The sequence below is a fragment of the Pezoporus occidentalis genome, unplaced genomic scaffold (genome assembly GCF_034315485.1).
Source record: "Pezoporus occidentalis ecotype Australia unplaced genomic scaffold, CSIRO_AGI_Poc_V1 ctg79, whole genome shotgun sequence".
Taxonomy (NCBI): Eukaryota; Metazoa; Chordata; class Aves; order Psittaciformes; family Psittacidae; genus Pezoporus; species Pezoporus occidentalis.
Window position 1 is genome coordinate 258,150 of NW_026916147.1, and position 20,877 is coordinate 279,026.

The 20,877-nt window shown below is 38.1% G+C and overlaps 1 protein-coding gene across 3 annotated transcripts; it reads right to left on the reverse strand.

Annotated features, from left to right (window-relative positions):
- Positions 1–5,309: 5,309 nt before the first annotated feature.
- HELQ (helicase, POLQ like) lies at positions 5,310–20,770 on the reverse strand. Of its 3 annotated transcripts, XM_062602840.1 has the most exons (18): positions 20,505–20,770; positions 19,412–20,150; positions 18,896–19,074; positions 18,205–18,405; positions 17,155–17,227; positions 16,614–16,711; positions 15,965–16,063; positions 15,077–15,222; positions 13,944–14,183; positions 12,942–13,083; positions 12,539–12,643; positions 11,828–12,047; positions 10,890–11,047; positions 9,888–9,986; positions 9,429–9,602; positions 8,860–8,973; positions 6,597–6,731; positions 5,310–5,505 (listed from the first exon to the last, which is right to left on the reverse strand). In XM_062602840.1, exons 1-18 carry the CDS (start codon positions 20,652–20,654, stop codon positions 5,419–5,421), a joined length of 3,159 nt encoding a protein of 1,052 aa, XP_062458824.1. In that variant the 5' UTR covers positions 20,655–20,770; the 3' UTR covers positions 5,310–5,418. The 3 variants fall into 3 exon arrangements, with proteins under 3 accessions (XP_062458824.1, XP_062458825.1, XP_062458826.1); XM_062602841.1 differs by lacking the exons at positions 18,896–19,074; positions 20,505–20,770 and having other exon boundaries at positions 19,412–19,622; XM_062602842.1 differs by lacking the exons at positions 18,205–18,405; positions 18,896–19,074; positions 19,412–20,150; positions 20,505–20,770 and adding an exon at positions 17,359–17,416.
- Positions 20,771–20,877: the final 107 nt, after the last annotated feature.

Sequence of the window (20,877 nt, forward strand, 5' to 3'; positions counted from 1 at the left end):
GCTACCTTCTGGATTCAATTGCTGTGTGCACATGTGTGTACAAAAGGTGTAGCATGTGCTATACTTTTAGCAGCCCACAAAACCTTTGTATCTGGAACATAATGCCTTCCACCAGTAACACCTGAAGAGCTACAGGTACTAAATGGGAATATGGGTAGCTTTTGCCTGGGCATTTTCCACATTGTATTATACCCATTTTTAAATATGGCAAAGCAGGGGAGAAAAAAAAACAGAGGTATTTGGACTTTCATGGAAATGAGGGCAGAAACTGTGAGCTACAAGGGGAAGGTGTAAGGATCAGGACTAGGGTTAAATCCACTTGCATGTTATTAGAAGCCAGCTCTGTACCAGCACCCCCTCCCGCTCCCGCACGCCACAGAAGGCCTAGCCCCTGCCTTGTGGTATTCAAATGCTGTGGTCACAGAGCTCCTATCAGTGCTTCTCCCATGCCAACGATGTCGTTAACAGACACATTGTGCTCACCAGGTTTTCACAACTAGGAAGAGCTAAAAATAAAGCTTTCCAGGAATTTCAACTGTTAGCAGCAGCAGCAGTGTGTTATTGCTAATAGCAACCCTGCTGCTGTTCCTAGGCAAGAACCAAGAACTGATGTATCTATCTATGCATATCTATACCTATCTGTGCATATTAAGGGAATTAGAAGGGAAGAACTCTCTGTATAAAAGGCAAACGATTCTTGTGACATAGCAGCATTTGGGCAGATGAACAGAAGTGACCCATGTCAGAGTAACAACCTGTATTTCTGTGTGAGAAGCCTCAGGAAGATGAAATTAAGACTAAGATGATGCCAAGAAAGCCTGAAAACTGTAAAAACAGATGTATGTATCAAGGTGTTTTTGTAAGCTATCCTTACTCCCTGCCCTCAGATCCCCAGCCAGACCTGGTCCTGACAGTGCTCTTTGGACTCCCAGCTGGTTTTATTTCTGAACCCAGCTGGTTGTGACTCTCAGCACACACTGTTTCTTCAGAGATGAAAATGACACTTGGGGTCTAGGTTTTAAGAGTTGTCTTTGAAGTGCACATAGCTTTATAGATGCTGCTAAAAGACTGTTTCCACTGAGTCTGCAGCTGAGAAATTCAGGTACCAGGGGAGCTGCTGAGCTCCAGCACACGAAAGAGAGCACCACAAAATCACTCAGCCTCCCTTCCAACCACAACAAAACTTTTAAGTGATAATATCTGACTGTCAGTACAACCAATACTCAGGGCTAGACCACCATGCCGCAAAAGATCAAATGAAGCTCTAAAAGGATGAACAAAGTGAGAGCTGCCTAGGCAGGACTAGCTCACTGGAAGCAGCTTTCCAGAATATAGGAATACAATAGGTCTTTTCACACAATGAAAGTGAACAGCTAAACGTTAACCTAAGCCTGACCCTTTTACCAGGCTTTCCAGAGAGACAGTTTTCAGTAAGTCGTTACATTTCAGGCATTCCTGAAAATACAGAATTATGGACCCAGGGAAAGGAAGGGAAGGGAATCACACAAACTCAAGAACTAGTCTGTGCAGGCACGTCAGGAAGTAAATAGACATAAACACTAAGAAATATGCTCCAAGGTTTTTGGTCAGAACACTTGCTCTGTACTAGGTGCAGCCTGAAGAGACAAACACATTATAGTACTGATTCAAGTTACTGTGGGATATGAAGAAATTAGCATGAACATCTTACGGAGCATATTTTTACAACCTACCTTTGCTTTGAAGCATTTATCATTTCACATAGATAAGCCAAAAATTGTTCTTTCCCTTTAACACAGGCTTTAGAATATAAATATCCCATTGAAGCAAGAAATATTTGCCTTCCAAAACATTCTGATTCCATCCTTAGCACAAGCTTTCCTGTAGTACAGCCACCTGTAGCAGACATTCACCAAGCCCAACATATACCCATTCCGACACCTGCACATGATGCAGCATTGTAAGAACACAGGACTGTACTTGACGCTGCAGCGTATCAGCATCATACAGCAGCACAAAAATACTGACTAGCATCTGTTACATACTTTTTTCCCCTCTCTCAGGGAAAAAGCCCAGGTAACAGAGCTTTCCAATTTCAGAAAAACAAGGCAAAGCTACATATAGCAAAGTTTTAGTGCAGATCACTGGAGTTTCACCTCTGACGTTATTAAAGGTCAAAGAAAAGCATTGGAGGAGTTGCACTCATCCATCTGGCAAAGCACAGCCTGTAAAACAGAGCAGCAGAGACAACAAATGTCATCCACTCCCTCTTTCCAGACCAGCATCACACAGACCTGAAGCCACCTACTTGTTTCAAACCAGCTTTTGCTACCATTTCAAAGGGAATCTACCGTTTGTAGGGAATACTTGACTTCATTCCTAAACATGCATTGCACCAAAACCTAGTCTTGCTACAGTGCTGGTAGTTACAGTGATGTCCAAGTGTGAGGATAGGCAACTGACAACCAGCAATGGACAGCTGCCAGAAACAATTTTTCCTCCTGTTCCCCTCTACAATATAAAACTAAACCCATACACTTTAAAATTAGCATGCAAGTACGAATATCATGGGAAGTATTGTGAAACTCCTGTAATTAATGTAGCAATGAATGAACTATTTACATAAGTTATTGTAATAACTCAGTACTCAGAGTAAATAATTTTAGAGTAATTTGCTGTGGGTTCCCCCTCACCCCCCAGATCCATGCAAGTGTTTCAGTCTTTGGAAAAACACTCACATTGAGCACCAGTAAATCTTTACAGCAACTGGTTGGGCTTTACAGGCATCACTGAAATTTTCCTACGTGCATCAACTGCTTAGATACATACTCACACTGGAGTGGGCATCATCTGTCTTTTGACAATAATGCAAATAAACCAATAGAGAAATTCTCATTATTCATCATTTGGTCAAAAATATGTATCTATCTTGATTAAAAGGGGAAGGCGTAAATAACCTCAAGTCATGGCAAATACTGCTTCTGCACTTGAGGGCAAATAATACCTTGCTGTTAGAGCCAGCTGAACATGTTCTCATGTTTCCAAAACCATTTCTGCCTCAGGCACTTCAATATCAGCACCAGGATTCCCCTGCAGGCACTGAATCTAGCAAGGCAAATGAATCATCCTGCCTCTAAAAAGTGCTGGTTTTAAGTTCTTAACCCGGTTTAACAATAAATGCATTCAAGTATCTCACTTATCCAAACTTTGTAAAAGCCTCTGTAAAGTATCATAATTATGGTCTTAGAGACATGATTCTGCTAAAGAAGGCTTATAAAAATCCATTCAATTGCTACTTATGATTTCTCTAATGCCACAACAAAACAAGCAGTAAAATACAACACAACCATAAATTGAGTAAAAAAAAGACAGTTTAACTAAGGTTTATCTTTTTCTTTACTGAGAAGGGACCCCCAAATTTACACAGAAATGCCGTATTTAATTCTGCCAGGGTGCTGGCTACCATGATTTAACTCAGCAGTCTATCACAGCTTTCTAGTTGTTCTTAACATGCAGGGCTCTAGCATTGTTACGTACTACAGAACAGCTTTGAAAAGGAATTCCCTGTATCACAATTAAGGAAGCTTCAAGCATCTTCAAAATGACTTTCACAAAGCCGAGCTTTATGCTAGAGCAAAACTGGTTCAGGTACCTTCTAAAATTCTAACTAATGTGACTGATACATGCCTATGGAGTCTCAGAACTTAAAATCATAGAATAGTTATGGTTGGAAAGGACCCCCATAGGCAGGGACACCTCACACAAAACCGTGTCACCCAAGGCCCTGTCCAATCTGGCCTTGAAAACTGCCAGGGATGGAGCATTCACAACTTCCCTGGGCAAACCATCCCAGGGCCTCACCACCCTCACAATAAAGAATTTCTTCCTTATACCCAATCTAAACTTCCCCTGTTTAAGTTTGAACCCATTACCCCTTGTCCTGTCACTACAGTCCCTAATGAAGAGTCCCTCCTCAGCATCCCTATAGGCCCCCTTCAGATACTGGAAGGCTGCTATGAGGTCTCCACACAGCCTTCTCTTCTCCAGGCTGAACAGCCCCAACTTTCTCAGCCTGTCTTCATACAGGAGGTGCTCCAGTCCCCTGATCATCCTCATGGCCCTCCTCTGGACTTGTTCCAACAGTTCCATGTCCTTTTGATGTTGAGGACACCAGAACTGCACACAATACTCCAAGTGAGGTCTCACAAGAGCAGAGTAGAGGGGCAGGATCACCTCCTTCGACCTGCTCTCACGCTTCTCTTGATGCAGCCCAGCATACGGTTGGCTTTCTGGGCTGTGAGCACACACTGAAGCCGGCTCATGTTCATTTTCTCATCAACCAACACCCCCAAGTCCTTCTCCGCAGGGCTGCTCTGAATCTCTTCTCTGCCCAACCTGTAGCTGTGCCTCAGATTGCTCCGACCCAGGTGTAGGACCTTGCACTTGGCAAGGTAGCAAACTTTATGAGGTTGGCATCAGCCTACCTCACAAGTGTGTCCAGGTCCCTCTGGATGGCATTCCTTCCCTCCAGCCTATCAACCGAACCACACAGCTTGATGACATTGGCAAACTCGCTGAGGGTGCACTCGATCCCAGTGTCCATGTCACCAACAAAGATGTTAAACAAGACCGGTCCCAACAGCGATCCCCGAGGGACACCACTCGTTACTGGTTTCCATCTGGACATTGAGCCATTGACCACAACTCTTTGCATGTGGCCATCCAGCCAGTTCTTTATCCACTGAGTGGTCTCTTGATATGGCTTCTCAAAAATCAATTTCAAGCCTTTGTCTTTTAGTCTTCACATTTAGGCATGAAATTAAAAAATATTCAAAAAAAAACCATTAGCTTTGTTTGGAAAACTGTGACAGAAACATCCTGAGAATTCTCTCTTGGGAACTGCCAGAGACTGAATGTGAATTCAACATTGGCATCTTTTAACATGGCTTAAGCTAGGCGTCATTTACAATTCCTTACACAAATCCGGGACCACTTTGTCATGAGTTGCAACTCACTCTCTCTTTCCATTAGGTTACACCTAGAGTACAGTAATTCCTGCAAATAGCAATTTTGGATGAGCTCACTCAAACATGTGTCCTAAAGGGAATATCCAACATATACACATTATTTAAGCCAGCTATGAACCCAATCTCTAAGCAGAAGTACACACCAGGCAGTTAGTCCAGTCCTCAAAGCACTCGAAGGGCTATTTCTAAAACCAGGAATGAATTAAGAGGAATCTTCCGATTCTAGCCTCTTGCTCAACATGTTCAATCAAAACCTCCAAATGAAGTCAACTTCCCAAGACACATTCTGAACTCACACTAAAATGAGGTATACAAAAGATATAAATATTTATTATCATTATAGCAGCTTCACATAGCAAAGTTAAAAATTTTAAAATATGCCAATTTCTGCATTCATGATTTTTCTTTATGGTCAGTAGGTTGCTGGGATATCTGTAGGCACCTTTAAGAGTTCTTCAACTTCTTCTTGTAAAGCCTCAGCTTTTTCACTCAGCAGCATCTATAATGGGAAAAAATAAAATGAACACAAAAGCCCCCTGAAAAAATGAATATAAGCATTAGCTACAGGTTAGGTTAAAACACCAATGTTTCTTTCCAAGCTTGCATCTAGTTGGTAAAAAACCTGTATTGCTGCTGCTCACAGGACTACGGTACCTTTGCCTCAAAGGACTAACATTTTCACAAGTACTACCACCAGCATTTTTTACTTTTTAGTGTTTTTCATACGGGTATACACTAACACAAAAATTTATACTGTACACACAGCTGGTTTTCTCAGTTCTGCCATCACTTAATATGCTAAATAAAACAGAATATGAACAGCTTTGTCTAGAACTGTTAGCAGAGGCATTTATAACAGATATTTGTTTTCCACGCTGGAATAAACATCTGTAAGTAGTGCCTGCCAAGTTACCAAGTTCTTGCTTTATACAAAATTTCTTACTACAGCATTTTACATCAGATATATAGGGACCCCTGATATTAGTAACTATTTAATCCACTACCCTGAGCTGTTTGTTGCTGACAGCTGGCATATTAACAGTTCCCCAGTAGCATGCATAGTATAACACATACAAGTATTCTTAACTTTCCCAGTTAGAGAAAACTCCATCAGTTTAATATCTGAGCATGAGAATAAGCTAGATTGCTGCATTTGGCACTGATGAGGAATCTGCACATATCCCTTTTTTTTGGCTCATACAGCGACAAAAAAGCAGTAAGGAGCCTACAACAATTATAAACAGCCATGATCTAAAATTACTTTTACTTTGTGAGAATATATAAACCAAGACTTTGTTATTGCCTGCATAGTTTTTTTCCACACTACCCACCCATTTATTCTAGACATTCCCTTACTTTACCAAAAGCTTGAAGGTCAGCAACTGCTCAATTTGTTACTCTTAACCATCTTAGATAAATTATATTGTCAAGAAAATATTTCAATGTTCTTAATACATATTCTTATTTGGATCACAAATGTCCACTAATGCCTTTATTAGTAATTTGAATCCTTCACTTTTAATGTCAAACACCCACTTTCGACATACTGAAGTTCTGAAGCAGGTTTTTATAGCTTTGTTTCTAACTTACCTTTGCAGATGAAACAATTTGTTTGGCTTGACGTCGTGACAAATGATCAATCATCTTGACTAGAGTTTCTGGATCTGCATTAGCCAAGTGTGCTAAAGTTTTGTACCCTGCATTATAAAGCTGTTTTGCTCGTGCCTGCAAGTTCAAAGTTGCGTTAGCTTACTAGAATAGGCAATAATAACTGCCATTAAGTGCCAGTCTGTGCCAACCTAAAACATGTAATCTCCGCTTATTAATCCAATTCTGATTTATTTTCCTAAGAACACGAATACTCCCTGAGAATCGTACTTCCCCAAAATACAGCTTTACTGCTAAGATTTATCTCCCAATAAAATCTTATCCAGCTCTTCAGAACCCAGTTGTCACCATTTTCTCTGAGCCTAGATGATACTGACTCTAACGTCCTCTCTTTGTTATCATGTTCTCTGCATTCACTACCACTGACAGGAATGATTGTCACATTATTTGATGATGTCCAAGTGAAAGATTTTGTCCATATTTTCCCCCCACACACAGAATTTTCACATAACAGAGCTTTCAGAGAATTCCAGAAGACTATGCTTCCCCGTTTTAAGCTTATAAATTATTTCTTTTAGTTTAACAGTATCTTTTTTACTTCTCTAGTTTTGTGTGACGTCATGTCTGTGATCTCACACATACCAGAAAGATACACATCACAGAAGAGACTGTCTAGAACTTGATTATCACCAGTATAAGGGTTTGTGCACTACCTGCTTCTCTTGACTTGGCTTGATCCCGCTGTTATGTAAGGTAGCCATGCAGTATTTACTTAACAGAGGGCCTCTGGGCAAACATTTCCTTTGCAAAACAAGTACTGCTAGAACTTCACAAAGTTTAAATTACAATGCATTTCTACACTAGTAGTGGAGTAATTTGTATACCCAAGGCTTTCGTATCCTGAGTTATGAAATAATACCCATTTGATGAGCAATTATTGCACCTCCACACATCTGGTCAATTACCTTTTGTCCCGTCCCCCCATCCCCCGTCCCCCCCCTTGTCTCTTTTAGAGGCAAGAAGGAATAGAAAGACATTTATTTGATGACATATGTGTTTCTTCAGCATCTAACAGGTAATGGCTTACAATACATTATCTTCCTCCAGGGTAACTGAGGACTATGCATGTTCACAGATGTGAACCAGGTGTCATTAATCTCACCAAAAATAACTACTAATTGCCAGCAAATATTTTCTGTGACCTATTTGGCTGCTATATGCATAGCATGACTGATGACACAGAATCCTTCCCCATTAACAACTTTCTCCATGAAAAGGTTTTAGATTGCTCTTTGAAAACTGTACAAGTAAGCATGCAGAAAACTCTTTCACTACAGTAACCTCAAGATTGATTTTATCATTTCCTCCAAGGAAATTTAAGCAAATAATGTCTGTTCAAGATGACAATTTAATCTGCTACATATATCAGCTGTGGCACAGTTTTAACTCCAGTGCAGAAATACTTTAATTATAGCAGTAATTTTTAAGAGTCATCTTTAAAATAAAATTTTCATAGAATCACACTGTTGAGGCTGGTTTAGCCCTTACACAGAAATATTCCCCTATGGAATGAGCCATCAAAAAGACTACTTGCCTCCTGCACCTAATTCAGAAAATCCAATTACAAAAGACACCATTAAGCTCTAAGTCTTCACTGTTAAATTCAATGGCTGCTGACAAACTGATTCTACAACAGGTAGTACAAGCTAGTTAGGTAATTTTGCAAAGGAGTCCAGTAATTATTTATAACCTTGCCCTGAAGCCCAAAAAGATTTTCTACTTTCATAGGAGTCTTAGATTCAGAGACCAAGTAAGCTTCTTACTTAGAACATATGCAACACTGCAAGTGATTGTAAAAGCCCAAGTTCCCAAAAGGACTTCACATATTTCTGTGAGGATCTTGTCATGTAACTAAATACATAAATTATTGTTCCTCTTTACGCAAGAATCCTTTACCACAAGAAACCTGGACTCTGTTTTCTAACTGAGTATACAGCTAGATTATTGTTCAAATACAGGATTTTTCACTGTTGGCTGTGGCAGCAGCCAGAAGAAAAACAGCCTTGGCTCCAGCTCACATTTCCTCAACAGACCACTTTTCCCCCAGCCTCCAGGACTGTCGTGGGATATCTGCACTATGCCAAATTCTCAAAAAACCAACTAGCTTTGTCTTCCAGATAAGGCACAGTAACATATTGCATACTAGTTTATATTGGGAAAATCTCATAAAGCCAGGTTTACTAACCTCTAGAACACCTGCTACCTCCATCAGAGGGATGAGTTCTGTCTTAACACAGTATGTCAGCTGCTTGGTAAGTTCTGTCAGCAAAGCTTTGTAAACCCAGAATTCTTCCAATTCCTGCAGAGATAAATAAAATTAAAAATCAAATCCTGAATTCTGTACTGGGGGGTATGACTAATAAGAGCTCTGCTATGGCAACAAGCATATATTTGGCTTTCAGACAGGGGAAGCATTGCTGTTTCTAGTTATCCTTTCAGAGCTGCAGAGCAGCACTCTTCAGCTGAACATCCCAGAGCTGTTTTCCCGAGATGACATTCCACAACCAGATGGCCTTATTTCCAAGAGAAAGGCAAAACTGTCAGTGCACGGTACACTTTGTATATTTTCTCTGTACATAAAGCTTACTTTTAATGTAAGAAATATCACTGTATGAGCATGCTTTTCTGAATAGGAAAAATAACTTTGAACAGGAAAGGTGAAATACAACACCTGCATTCAGTTCTAATGTAAGAGAACAAGACTCCAGGTCTTGCAAATCCCAAAGAATTTATTAGAATTCATTAACACGCTACCTCACAGAAGCGTAGAACACAGGAGGCGAATGAGGCAGCAGAATTAAGGAGATTTTGCACATATCCCCGGGACATATTAAATTTCTCTGAAACGCTCCATATATTGGTCTCTTTCAGTAGTGCGTAAAGGACAAATGACAGGTAGAGCCTGTTTACCACAGCACTGTCCACATTCTAGGAATAAAGCAAGTCAGAATTCAGAGCCAGTATCATATTCAAGATACTCTGTTAGTGCTACAAGGAAGTTCTTTTCCCCTCTACTCCTTCATGTCTTTCAAACATGACTATATTATACCCAATGACATTAAACAACACTAAGAAAATCAACCAATGAGGTTAAAAGAAACTTAATAAGTACAATAGCAATAAAGAACACCAGCAGAAAATAATCTAGAATTTGTAAATAACCAAATGAAATGACTTAACTGTGATATTAGGTATGAGAAATCTCCAGCCTACCTTTCTGATGGCTTGGCCAGAAGCTTTTTTTGTAATAAAGCTTTCGGGTACTCCCACAATATCTGCTACTTTTTGCTCTGCTCCACTTAGCTGGTTGAACTAAAACAAGATTTTATAAAGAATTTTCAGATATTTAATTCTCTTAATATTATAGAAAACCTAAGTACTACTTGAAGTAAATAATGTTTTGTAACATATATAGTACTTGAGTCACTAGACTAGTAGTCACTAAAGTCAGATCTGCAACTTCTTTGCCTACTTGTCTGAATTATCTGTAACTGTTAATCTCTGAATGCTACATTTTAACAAAACTAAATAGGTATTAGTGCTACCCTTAGTATACAGCACTTTACAATAAAGAGGGGAATTGAACTATGGCAGGATCTTACAGAGTGTGCAAGACTAGGTTAAGGGCTGTGCTGCTAGGCTGACATAAGCATAAGTAGTTTGTAGGAAGGTATTGGTCACAGCGTAACAGTTACAATCATGGCTGGAGTTAAGCATTAGACTTACATCAAGGATCAAGACCTAACATTCTGTAGTGGATTTTGCTCCCAAAATTACAGATTAAACGAGAGAGCATTACAAGGTAAATATGGCTCTTGATGCATTTAACAGTGGCTTTCTTGCAGTCTACCACGATGTGGTTACATATTAACTAGTGCATATGAAAGCACTGATTTAGGATTAACCAGACCCCAGTGATGGCAAGGCTAGGCCCAAGGCTAGAATCAGGATTTGGAGTACTGGCAACTCAAAAGATGTGTTTCTGCCACTGTTTCCCCCAAATAGGATCAAATATTACAGATGCAGAAGAGAACTTAGGTTTTTATGCAACAAAAGACAGCACTTCTGCCCTGTGAGTGAAAATAAAGTAGCATATCTTAACTTTTCATCAAATTGCTACCCCCCATCTGCATTTCCTATGTGTATAAACTTACTTAAAATTTAATAATCAGTATTACTACACATCCCGATGCATATTTGCTAGTAAACTCTCACCTGTCTCAAGTATATCATCCAATCTGGGCTACAGTTAGAAGTCGTATCATACGGAGTTGTCAGGTACAGAAGATGAAGATTGCTCTCAAGAATCAGCCCTTCCAAACCTTTCTTCAGTTCTCTATAGAGAAGATTGCAGTATGCCAAGTCTATAGACCCTATAATAAGCACACAATGTACTGCAACTTTAAACAGGCATACACAGTTAACGTAATAGACTTTAACATAGAATCAACATCTCCTTTATCTTCCACAACAGCTTGTTATGCCATCTGAATTGAAGATGGACAGTTGTAACCTGAATAATTGCTCTAACCTGAGCAGTGAAACAAGAACTGATGAAAGACAGTCATCTATTTCCACCTATGTCCATTCAGGGTGTGGTTTTGGAGTGTTTGTGAATTGCCTTGGCTTTAAAGAAATCCTGGACCAAATCTTGTAGACTGAAGGAATCTGTTTCAGAGACTCACTCTATTCCAATGGCATTCCATACCCTGTATCTTTATGCTATGATAGGAAAACAGAACTTCCTGATATACTCACCTCTTTATTACAGCTGGTCTACATGTCACCTTTCCTTTCCCTCCTAAGCTTCCCTCTAGGTCAAGATATCCCCCTGTTCACAATAACTGTCCATAACAATGAATTAAAAGATGAGGTTGTGAGGCATTTTGAGTACAACCACTAAATCAAATCTTTAAATCACTTTTTTTGGGGTAGAGTTCTGGTTTTACTCCCACTGTGATCGATGTTACTACATTTCATTCCCATCATGTTCAGCCCAGCACATTATTTAGCAATCAAATCTGTCTCTCTACAACTTACTTTTCATTACAGTTTCAGACCGAAGATGGGAAAACATACTAAATTGAAATAAGGCTGATATGAAAGGGTTTGTTGAAATAAAGATTATAATAAGAATAGAAAAAAAGTCTTACCTTTATATGTAGCTTTACCCAGCGGTGTGACTGTTAGTGTACATTTGGAATGGTTGTCTTTCTCATATATTCTTCCTTTTAGGAGTCCTTTTTCCATTAATTTTTCTAGCCCATCTTTAATTATCTCTGAGAGGCTCCTCTCCTTAGACAGCAGCTGCTTCTGAACACCCAGCAATGTACTGCACATAAAATTGTTGACCTCTTCATAGGTAACAGCTATCTGCATCAGTTTTGCAAGAGATTAGAATGTTAAAAGGTGTCATTTTACACATTCTATAAGCTATATGAAAAAAACTCTACAGAAGCAACTGGATATCCTGTTAATGTGTTTCTATAGAAATACATGGGAACAAATAAAATGATAGACAATTTATGATGGACCTGATGGATTGCTCTCCATCTGTTCTATTATTCTACCTACTGCATCATGTTAATTTGTTTCTAGTTTGAATCAAGTATCAGAAATGGAAATGTTATTAATACTATAATGTATCATAAGGCAGCTTTGTTTTTTACACATAAGGAAATTATCAATTAATTATGTAACATGACATCTGAGACTAATCAAATCTTTGTTCTTTTTATCCAACTAGAAGCTGTTCTGAGTTTGTAAGCCAATATGTTTTATTTTTTCCCTGAAGAATCAACAGATAAGATTTTCTTTGTATTCCCAAGCACTTAAGTTACTCACACAGAAGAGTTAACTGATACCTTCAATCCAACCAAAGACAATAACAGAGTCTGCATTCCCTTGGTCAACTCCAGCAGAAGATTGCTGTAACAATTCTCCAAAGGACTGTTAATTAAATCGTGAACCTAAAAAGAGCAAGAAATATAGTAGTTTAGAGAAAAGATTTATGCACAAGTTTCACACATTTAAAAATATTGATATGCATGATTCAGCTTTAAAGAAAATAAGTATAGGCATCTAAAAGTTTACAGTTCACATCTGAAAACAAACCACATAAAGGCAGGTTACAGGTATTATTACATAAGTCGAATACGTGCAACATTAAGAAGTGAAAAAAAACTGAGCTAGGCATTTCAGCTCCTCCTGTTTATCCCACCAGCTTAATCCAATAATTTAAATTATCAATAGCTTTATAAAAATTACCAAGTGTTTGTCTTTCTCTTGCACTATGAGAATACTTTCTCCAGCACTGTCAATACCAGCTCGCCCAGCTCTGCCAATCATTTGTTTATACTGGTTCTTCTTCAGGAAGTCATTAGCAACATAAGGAGCTCTGAGAATAACCCTGTGAAGAAGTCTTCAATAAGTTATGCTTTATATTAGAATTACTAAGTAGCAGTAAAATTTTAAATACATTCTTTATATATGCCCCTTGCTTAATAAATAATTAAAACCAAATGCACTTGTTTGAACAGAAAACTCTTTAACAATTTAAGATTTACTGAAAAACAAGCCATGTTTATTATGTCTTGCAGAACCTTTGGAACTAGTCTTTACTCAAAGCCCTGAGTTTAAGATGAAAACCACTGAGATATGAAATAAACCCTACACAAAACATAAGCTACACTGATCATACAACAGTTACGCTAGTAAGACAATACTTGTCTGTATTAATTTTCTGCCTCCCCTCAAGTGCATCATTCCAACATACACGCACACAAATATGAATTCTTAATAAACAGTCTTTGGTCAGAGTACAGCAGCCATGTCTTCAGCACTTGGTAAGAAAATATTAAATATTTTTTGTGTTAAAACATATTCAAACTGTATCTCCTTAGAAAAATGTCACAAATTAAACATTGTTCTTAGGACAATACCCAAGAAACCACCATGAATTCCTTACTCTTCTGGATAACATTATAAAATACTGAAGCATATCCTTGATTTCTTCACGTTTTCTTAATTCATTTATGTAAGTGCCCTTCAGCTATGCATTCTGAGCAACTTGATACTGATTCACATTTTCCTGTGTAAAAGCTTTGCAGTCTTGTGTCCCAAGTTGAACACTAAATCCCCTATGCATCTAACTTGTTAGTAAAAGCAGAACACACTTTAAATAGCATCAATATTTCCAACTTACTAAAGAAACCTTTTTATAAAGCAAGAAAAATCAATGCAACAATGAAATACATTTCAGTTACTAACCTTCTGGCTGGCAGGTTGACTCCAGCAGCTAAGGTAGCTGTGCAAGCAAGCAGACACAGGACACCTGCAGAATATGCTTCCTCGATAATTTTTCTTTCATCGTTTGTAAGGCCACTATGGTGATAGGCAATACCAAAAGGAATTGTTTGCTTCAGAACAGGACAGACACTTCCATTTCCAATATACTTTAGGTTCTTGATGAGATCTTGTTTCTCTTTCTCCCTGTGAGCTCTAAATTCTCTTGGAGGAGGAAAAGCATTTACTTAGACTTACCTATTTTTTCAGATCAATCATTAACTACCTATTTTTTCAGATCAATCATTAACTACTTAGAAAATAAAATTAAAAAATAAAATCAAGAGACATGCTTACTGTCTATTTCTGTTCATTATCCATTCCTCTAACACCTATGTCAGAGAAATAGTTATTCTCAGTAATTTTGAAATAGCAAGACACAGGAGAGTGATTAAGTCACAACAGAACTCTTTTCTTGTTTGTAAGCACAGGTACAGAAGTGATTAAATTCTGACTGGATGTGAGCATCAAGTGCACTGAAGGAAACAGGGCCAGTATCAGCTTGTAGTGGATGTTACAGATACATCAAAATGGTTTCAACTTTAATAGTGAGGGAGAGTTATTATTTATTTGAAGATAATTTGTTCCTACATAAAATTTAACTCGGCTAGACTATCATGAGTTGACCAAATCACAATTAAATGATACCATATGTGAGTCTTACTTTCTTTACTAACAAAGCCTGGTTTAGATTTTACAACTTATATATATACCCAGCTATAGAGAAAATGTTAGTTCTCTAAGCCTGTAGAGACCAGTGCCAAAGGGGCACAAGGTTAGATTAGTGTAGTATGCTTTTCGGTTTTTATTTGCTCTCTAATAACCATTTTATTAACTAGTTGTTTTTGTTTTGTAAATAAGGGGCTTTGCTCGTTAAAACATTTGTTTAATAAGCCTTGAGCAGTTTGCTATCATTTATGCACTTAGCAACTTTACATGATTCCGTATTCAAAATATTTACTTCTGATCACCAGGGAAAGTCACCTGCAAACTAGTGAAGTTATACTCTGACCATTTATTCCATATATCTAATTTTAAAAACCATGAGAGATACTTACTTCTTGAGGTACTTGCATACCATTGAAGCCACATTTTCACAGTTCTTTTTGGTGGGACAAAAGATTAGGCAGGAATATTTAGGAATAACTTCAGTAACCAGTGCAATAATGTGGTCAGGATCTGCTTTCTCCAGATTACTAGAATACTATCATAAATGGATATTGACAAACATTCAAACTTAGAAATTAAATCATAAACTAAGTATGCAATACTTGCTCTCAACCTTTGCTAGAAAGCCGTATTTGCATTAACACAACATAAATGCAAGAAACTGTGGGGTAAGTTCTCCAAATCCTCACTTGAAATAGTTTATTAACACATCTACCCTGAACTGAAGAATACATAGACATAAGAATCAAACACTTTGCTTTTTCTCCTCAAAACTTCAAATTCTTTTAGCAACACCATAGTGATGTTACTTGTGTTATTACTGGCAGTCTACTATAACAGGCATTTTTCATTTAAAGGTTGAAATTAGTTCATGAAAGACAATAATGGAAAAGAAAACAAAACCCAAACAAAAAAAACCCTGAAAGATGTCTTCTTTCAGTATCAGGTCAAGTCCAAAAGATCAACTGGTGAGAAAATCTATCCAAAACCATAAAGCACTAGGTACATATAATACTCAAACCCATTCCTCTTCATATATCAAAATATTGAAGAAACCTCTACCTTAAAGAGCAGTAAAGAAGTGAAAATCAAGTTAAGTATTCAGTATTTTAAAGGAAATTTTTCTCCACAAAGCCTAACATTTTCTTTCTCATATGTATTACAAAAGAAATATCTTATGTAAATAATTTCTTTGTAGAATATCTGTAAACAAATCTGTGTAAAATAGCACATTTCATAACTATACTTCAAAGAAACTATAAGCACTTCAGGTTTACCTTGAAATTAAGGAGACGTGAAAAAGTAAAGCCATTTTCTGTTTTGCTGTCAACTGCATAAATGGTGTCTCGTATCTTTATGTATTCTTTTAATTCTACCTAGGGAGAGAAAAGCCATGAACAAAAACTTCAGTTAAGCCTTCTCTAAAGGTTAAGCTATTACTGATGTCTTTTCTAAGGATCACATTTCATATACACACATATGCGCGTGCACACAAGAACACCCTCCACCCATCAAGAATTTTTTAGAGTTCATTGTTTTAATTGCCTGCCCTGAGAAAACATCTGATTATAATGAAGAATACAAGAAATGTTGTTTCCCATGAACTATTCATAAACCACTGTCATGGCAGTGTTCAACCACCAGTAGTACAAATTCTAGTTCTATCAAATGAACTATAATGATTTATCAAAGTAGTTACAATTTAGGAATTGGTTTAGTTAAACTGACACAAGGGGCTTAACATGATATAAAGGTACCTGCATTTGTGCATTTAAAAGTGCATTGATATTAGTACAACTGCAAGCATTAGCAGGCATTATATTACACTGTGAAATTAAGCGTAAAGCTGTGATACAATCCTAAATAGACATGCTATAATTTTAATTTCAAATATCTTTACTAGTTTATGGTATCTTGTATACAGACCGGTCTAAAATTATTAGTATAGTACTCCGCTTGCAGGAACTTCTGCAGGTCTCCAACATTATTTAAGGTTGCACTCATTCCAATGATTTGAGTGTTTTCTGTAAAACAGAAGTTGACATGAATTTATTATTGCCATGCTCACAATTTTAAACACTTCTGCTCAATACTGAATTCAAAAGCCTGCTTCTTTATTGTTAGTCTTCTTAAATGCCAAAGTAGCAAGTCTGAAGTGGGATATAACTAAGAAATACTAGTCGAGATGTACACATAAAAAAGGAACCTTTCCTATGGAAGCTTTTAACTGAAATGGCTAAGATACTCCTACAAAGAAATGGAAGGCATTTGTCAACCCTCAGGGTTTCCCAGAGAAGTATCAAAAAGCTTCAGAAACACCTGGTCCACCATTACAGGGTCAACTGTTACTGCATGGAGTCATTCCTAGTTTTTCAAAAGCAGCCAGAACACCACAAATCCTGAAAGACAAAGTATATCTCTCTAAAGATGCCATCGCTACAATATTTTAACTGCAGCCGTGACTTACTACTAGCATAAAGAACTTTTGCAAGAGTCATTTCCAGTGTTGCTCCACGACTTCCCTCACCGAGCATATGCAACTGTGCACAGAAAGGAAAGAGAAAATGCAAGAATGTTACTGAGTTAAGAGTATTTCTAAAACGCACAACATTTTTTTGAAGTCCTAAATAAATATTACAGGATTGCCTATTACAGAGGGATTATCATGGACTTCCTCATTATATCCCTCTGGCAAGTTCTGACTGCCAAGCTCCTTCCACAAGTATAGCCTCACTGAAACAACATTTAATCATCACGGAAAACCAGACCCAAGGGCAAACACAGAAAACAAGATTTACCTCCCATTTAATTAGACCATTAGTGATACACTTAATTCCTGATACTAAACAGTCAGCATAGAGATCTTCGGGCTCACCAGCCTCAAGCAAACTGTTTTAAGGAATGCTTACAGTGGAAGTTAATATAAAAAGATTTCTAGCAGTCAGCTACTTCCAGAAAAACAAGTTAATCCTTAAACTGTCTTCTGTTTTGAAGCTACTGAAGTAAACTCAGTTAGGATGAAGTATTCCATGAATTAAACATCTCTGTTAGATGTTATACATGTGATGCAACCCTTAGCAGCACAACTTGGCTGAACCACTTAAGAGCAGAATAAGGGGCAATTCTCCTAGTCAAATATTACTTCATTAAGTCATTATTAGTACCAGTCACGTTTTCGACATTTAAGAGTCCAGTTGTGGGATTCATACAATACATTCTCCATGATTATCTATGTTTCTAATCAATTAGAAATGTCTAATTGACAAGTACCTATCAGTAATTCATCACTAACAGTAGATCTCTCAATACAGAATCCGTTGTCCTGATACAGCAACAAATGCTTCAGTTAAAGAAAAATAACTTTCAATATTACATGTTTACGTACCAATGCAGACAAGTAGTGATGATGAACACCCAAAGCAAAACCAAGTAATCAAAAAATGCTCTTTGCTAATAATGGTATATTATAAAGATTAAAGTTTGCATATTATAAATCTTAGTAAGTCTTGTAGCATACCTCATCTACTACAATGAGACCGAGGTCATCAATTCTTTCTGTTTCAATTAAAGAATTCACTAGAGCATGTCCTTTTTCTATAGTAGCAATATAAAGAGACTTTTTTATTCTCCTCTTGATTGGTGGAAATCTTCCTTTACTTCCTGCATATTCTTCAACCAGGAAACCCAATTCTATCCCAAAACTTGATAAACCCCTAACCTGTTTAAAGAAATTTAAACAAACAAACAAAAAAATCAATCAGAGAGCAAACTCTGACTGAGCTGCCTGAAGAACTCAACGTGCATATAACCAACCCACACAGTAATCAACTGCTTGGATTAGTGAAAACATATTAGCTATGACCACCTTTTCCACCTGCAAAGCTGAAATGTTTACAAATATTATCAAGCTTGAGTTGCATCTATTCTCTAAATTAACTTTTCCTTTATGCCAAGAGGATAACTGCAGAACTACACATAACATTGTAACAAGCTATTATTTCAAAATTCAGCATGCTTTATTTTCTGGCTCAGCATCCTCGCCTTTGTAAGTCTGTTTTACAACAAAATTACTGACCCTGTGAGCAGCATTTAGGAGGAAAGAATATCTTTATAAAAGTCATGCAGCTTGCTAAAATTAGTGTTAAAACCAGCCAAGTAGGAAGGCATAGAAGAGAATATAAGCACTATTAGAAACACTGTATCCAGACCTTTTCCTGGACAATGGCAACATATGGCAGGATCATCAGAACATCTTTCTGTCTGCAGAGTAATTCTTGTAGAATTATTATTTCAGCTACAAGTGTTTTTCCACCACTAGTTGGCAATGAATATATTAAATTCCTTCTTTGTTGTAGAGATTCTAACATTAAGCAATCATGCTGCCAATCTGCAAAATTAAGAAAGAAGTATTAGCAGCCCCAGAAGCACATTAATCAATATAAAAAAATGCCTATGCTTCCTATAGACTACTTTAAGTCCAGTGTTTGAGTTCTTCTTCAACAGAACACTAAAAGCTGTTAGTGATTGAGCCTTCTAAAGTATTCTATAGACTGTATCAAACTTTCCTACCCACCTAAACACCCAAAATAACCACTTAATAAAACAAACACTTTCCAACATGGTTTACATTAAATAGTACCTTAACTTAAATATTTTTACAGTGTTAATGGGTAAAACGGGCAACTCTTCACTAGTATTTCTTTCTCAACAATTAGTTACATTACCATAAAGCATCTCAATCCCTCGAAATTGCCTGAACAGATCTTTAACTTTGCTAGGTAATCCATAGAAAGGGCCTATATCAACAGAAGAAGATGCAATAGTTTTTCTAGCAACACAAATCTCTTCAGATAAAACAGCTTCTTGAAGCTGCTTGGTTTTAGAGACCTGCAGAGTCTGGGCTTTGGCATTTCCAGTCATAGCACTTTTTAGATGCTCTTTAAGACTTTCAGTTTTAAATAAATCACTCTTGGAGTCTGAGGAAGAGTCAGTAGGTCTGTTTCTGTGTTCAGCATCATGACAAAAAGATGATGTATTCCTGATTTTCTCTAAGGAAGAATTCACACATCTGTTCCTCCCTTCTGAGGCTGGAGATATTCTAGAAGCAAAAGATAGTTCATCCATTTTCTCAAAATACAAAAGTTGTGATGATGGCAATTCATCTAAAATAGAGTCAGTCTGCTCTTGATTGTTATCCACTACATCCCTTTCACCCACTTGGGAAACATCCTCCTTGTCAGCTTTAAGGATAACCGTATTTTCTGGAATAGAAAAATTATCTTGTTTCTTCTGTGGAAGTCCTGGCTGAAGATTCCCAGGTATGATTTCTCCAGGTGCTTTAATAACCAGCTTTTCATCCTGCAGGTATTTGTGCTCTATATCATCAACTTGAGCTAGCAAAGAATCATTTCCACAAAGGCTGTCATAGTCACCAAACATATCTTCTTCGCTATCATTATCACACTGTAAAAAAATAAAAAGTATTAGTACTCCAAAGTAACACCAAGGAAGGCAGCACATCTTGCACAACACATACGAGATGCAAACCATTTAAGCCTTTTCCAACTTCAGAAGAAACGTATATGATTTTCTGATGTTATGAGGAAAACCTAGCTTCACTTCTAAGTGAACTTGCAGCGAGTGAAGCTTAACCTACAAGTAGGCATGATGCCGGCTAAAGTCAAACTACATTCCCTCTCATATAAAGTAAGGCACTCCCTGATAGACACCACACAGGCTGAGGCTGGGCCAAGCCATCCTCCCAGGTGGTGTTCCCTCCACCTCGATACGCCCGCCTGCACCCTGCCACCCCCGTACCGAGATCTCCGCCGGGGGCCCTTCTGCGGAGCTCAATCTCTTACGAGCCACCGGTGAGCAAACGGCGCTAGGTTGCACCGAGGCCCGGCTCCGCTTGCGGACAGAAGCGGGGCAGCTCTTCCTCCGCACCGCGAGTCGGGGCTCAGCCATCACCGCCACCCCGTGAAGCTGAGGGACGTAGAGCCTCCGCCCGGCGCTGCGAAGAAGCGGTACGGAGAGCGTCACTGCCGCAGCAGATTACGACTAGGGACGGCCGAACAGCCAAGAACGGATGTGACCGCCATGAGACGAACGAAAATCCACCGGCACCTCTAACAGGGGCGAACATTACTTCCGCCAATACCCTGCTAAGACACAGAACCCGCGGCCAGGC

Excerpts from the sequence above, each read along its gene's own strand:
- HELQ (XM_062602840.1), bottom strand. The coding sequence starts at position 20,654 with ATGGCTGAGCCCCGACTCGCGGTGCGGAGGAAGAGCTGCCCCGCTTCT. Across the intron at positions 20,151-20,504 it reads GGCCCCCGGCGGAGATCTCG|TGTGATAATGATAGCGAAGA; the intron begins GTACGGGGGTGG and ends ATTTTTTTACAG. Across the intron at positions 15,223-15,964 it reads CACGTCTCCTTAATTTCAAG|TATTCTAGTAATCTGGAGAA; the intron begins GTAAACCTGAAG and ends CATTTATGATAG.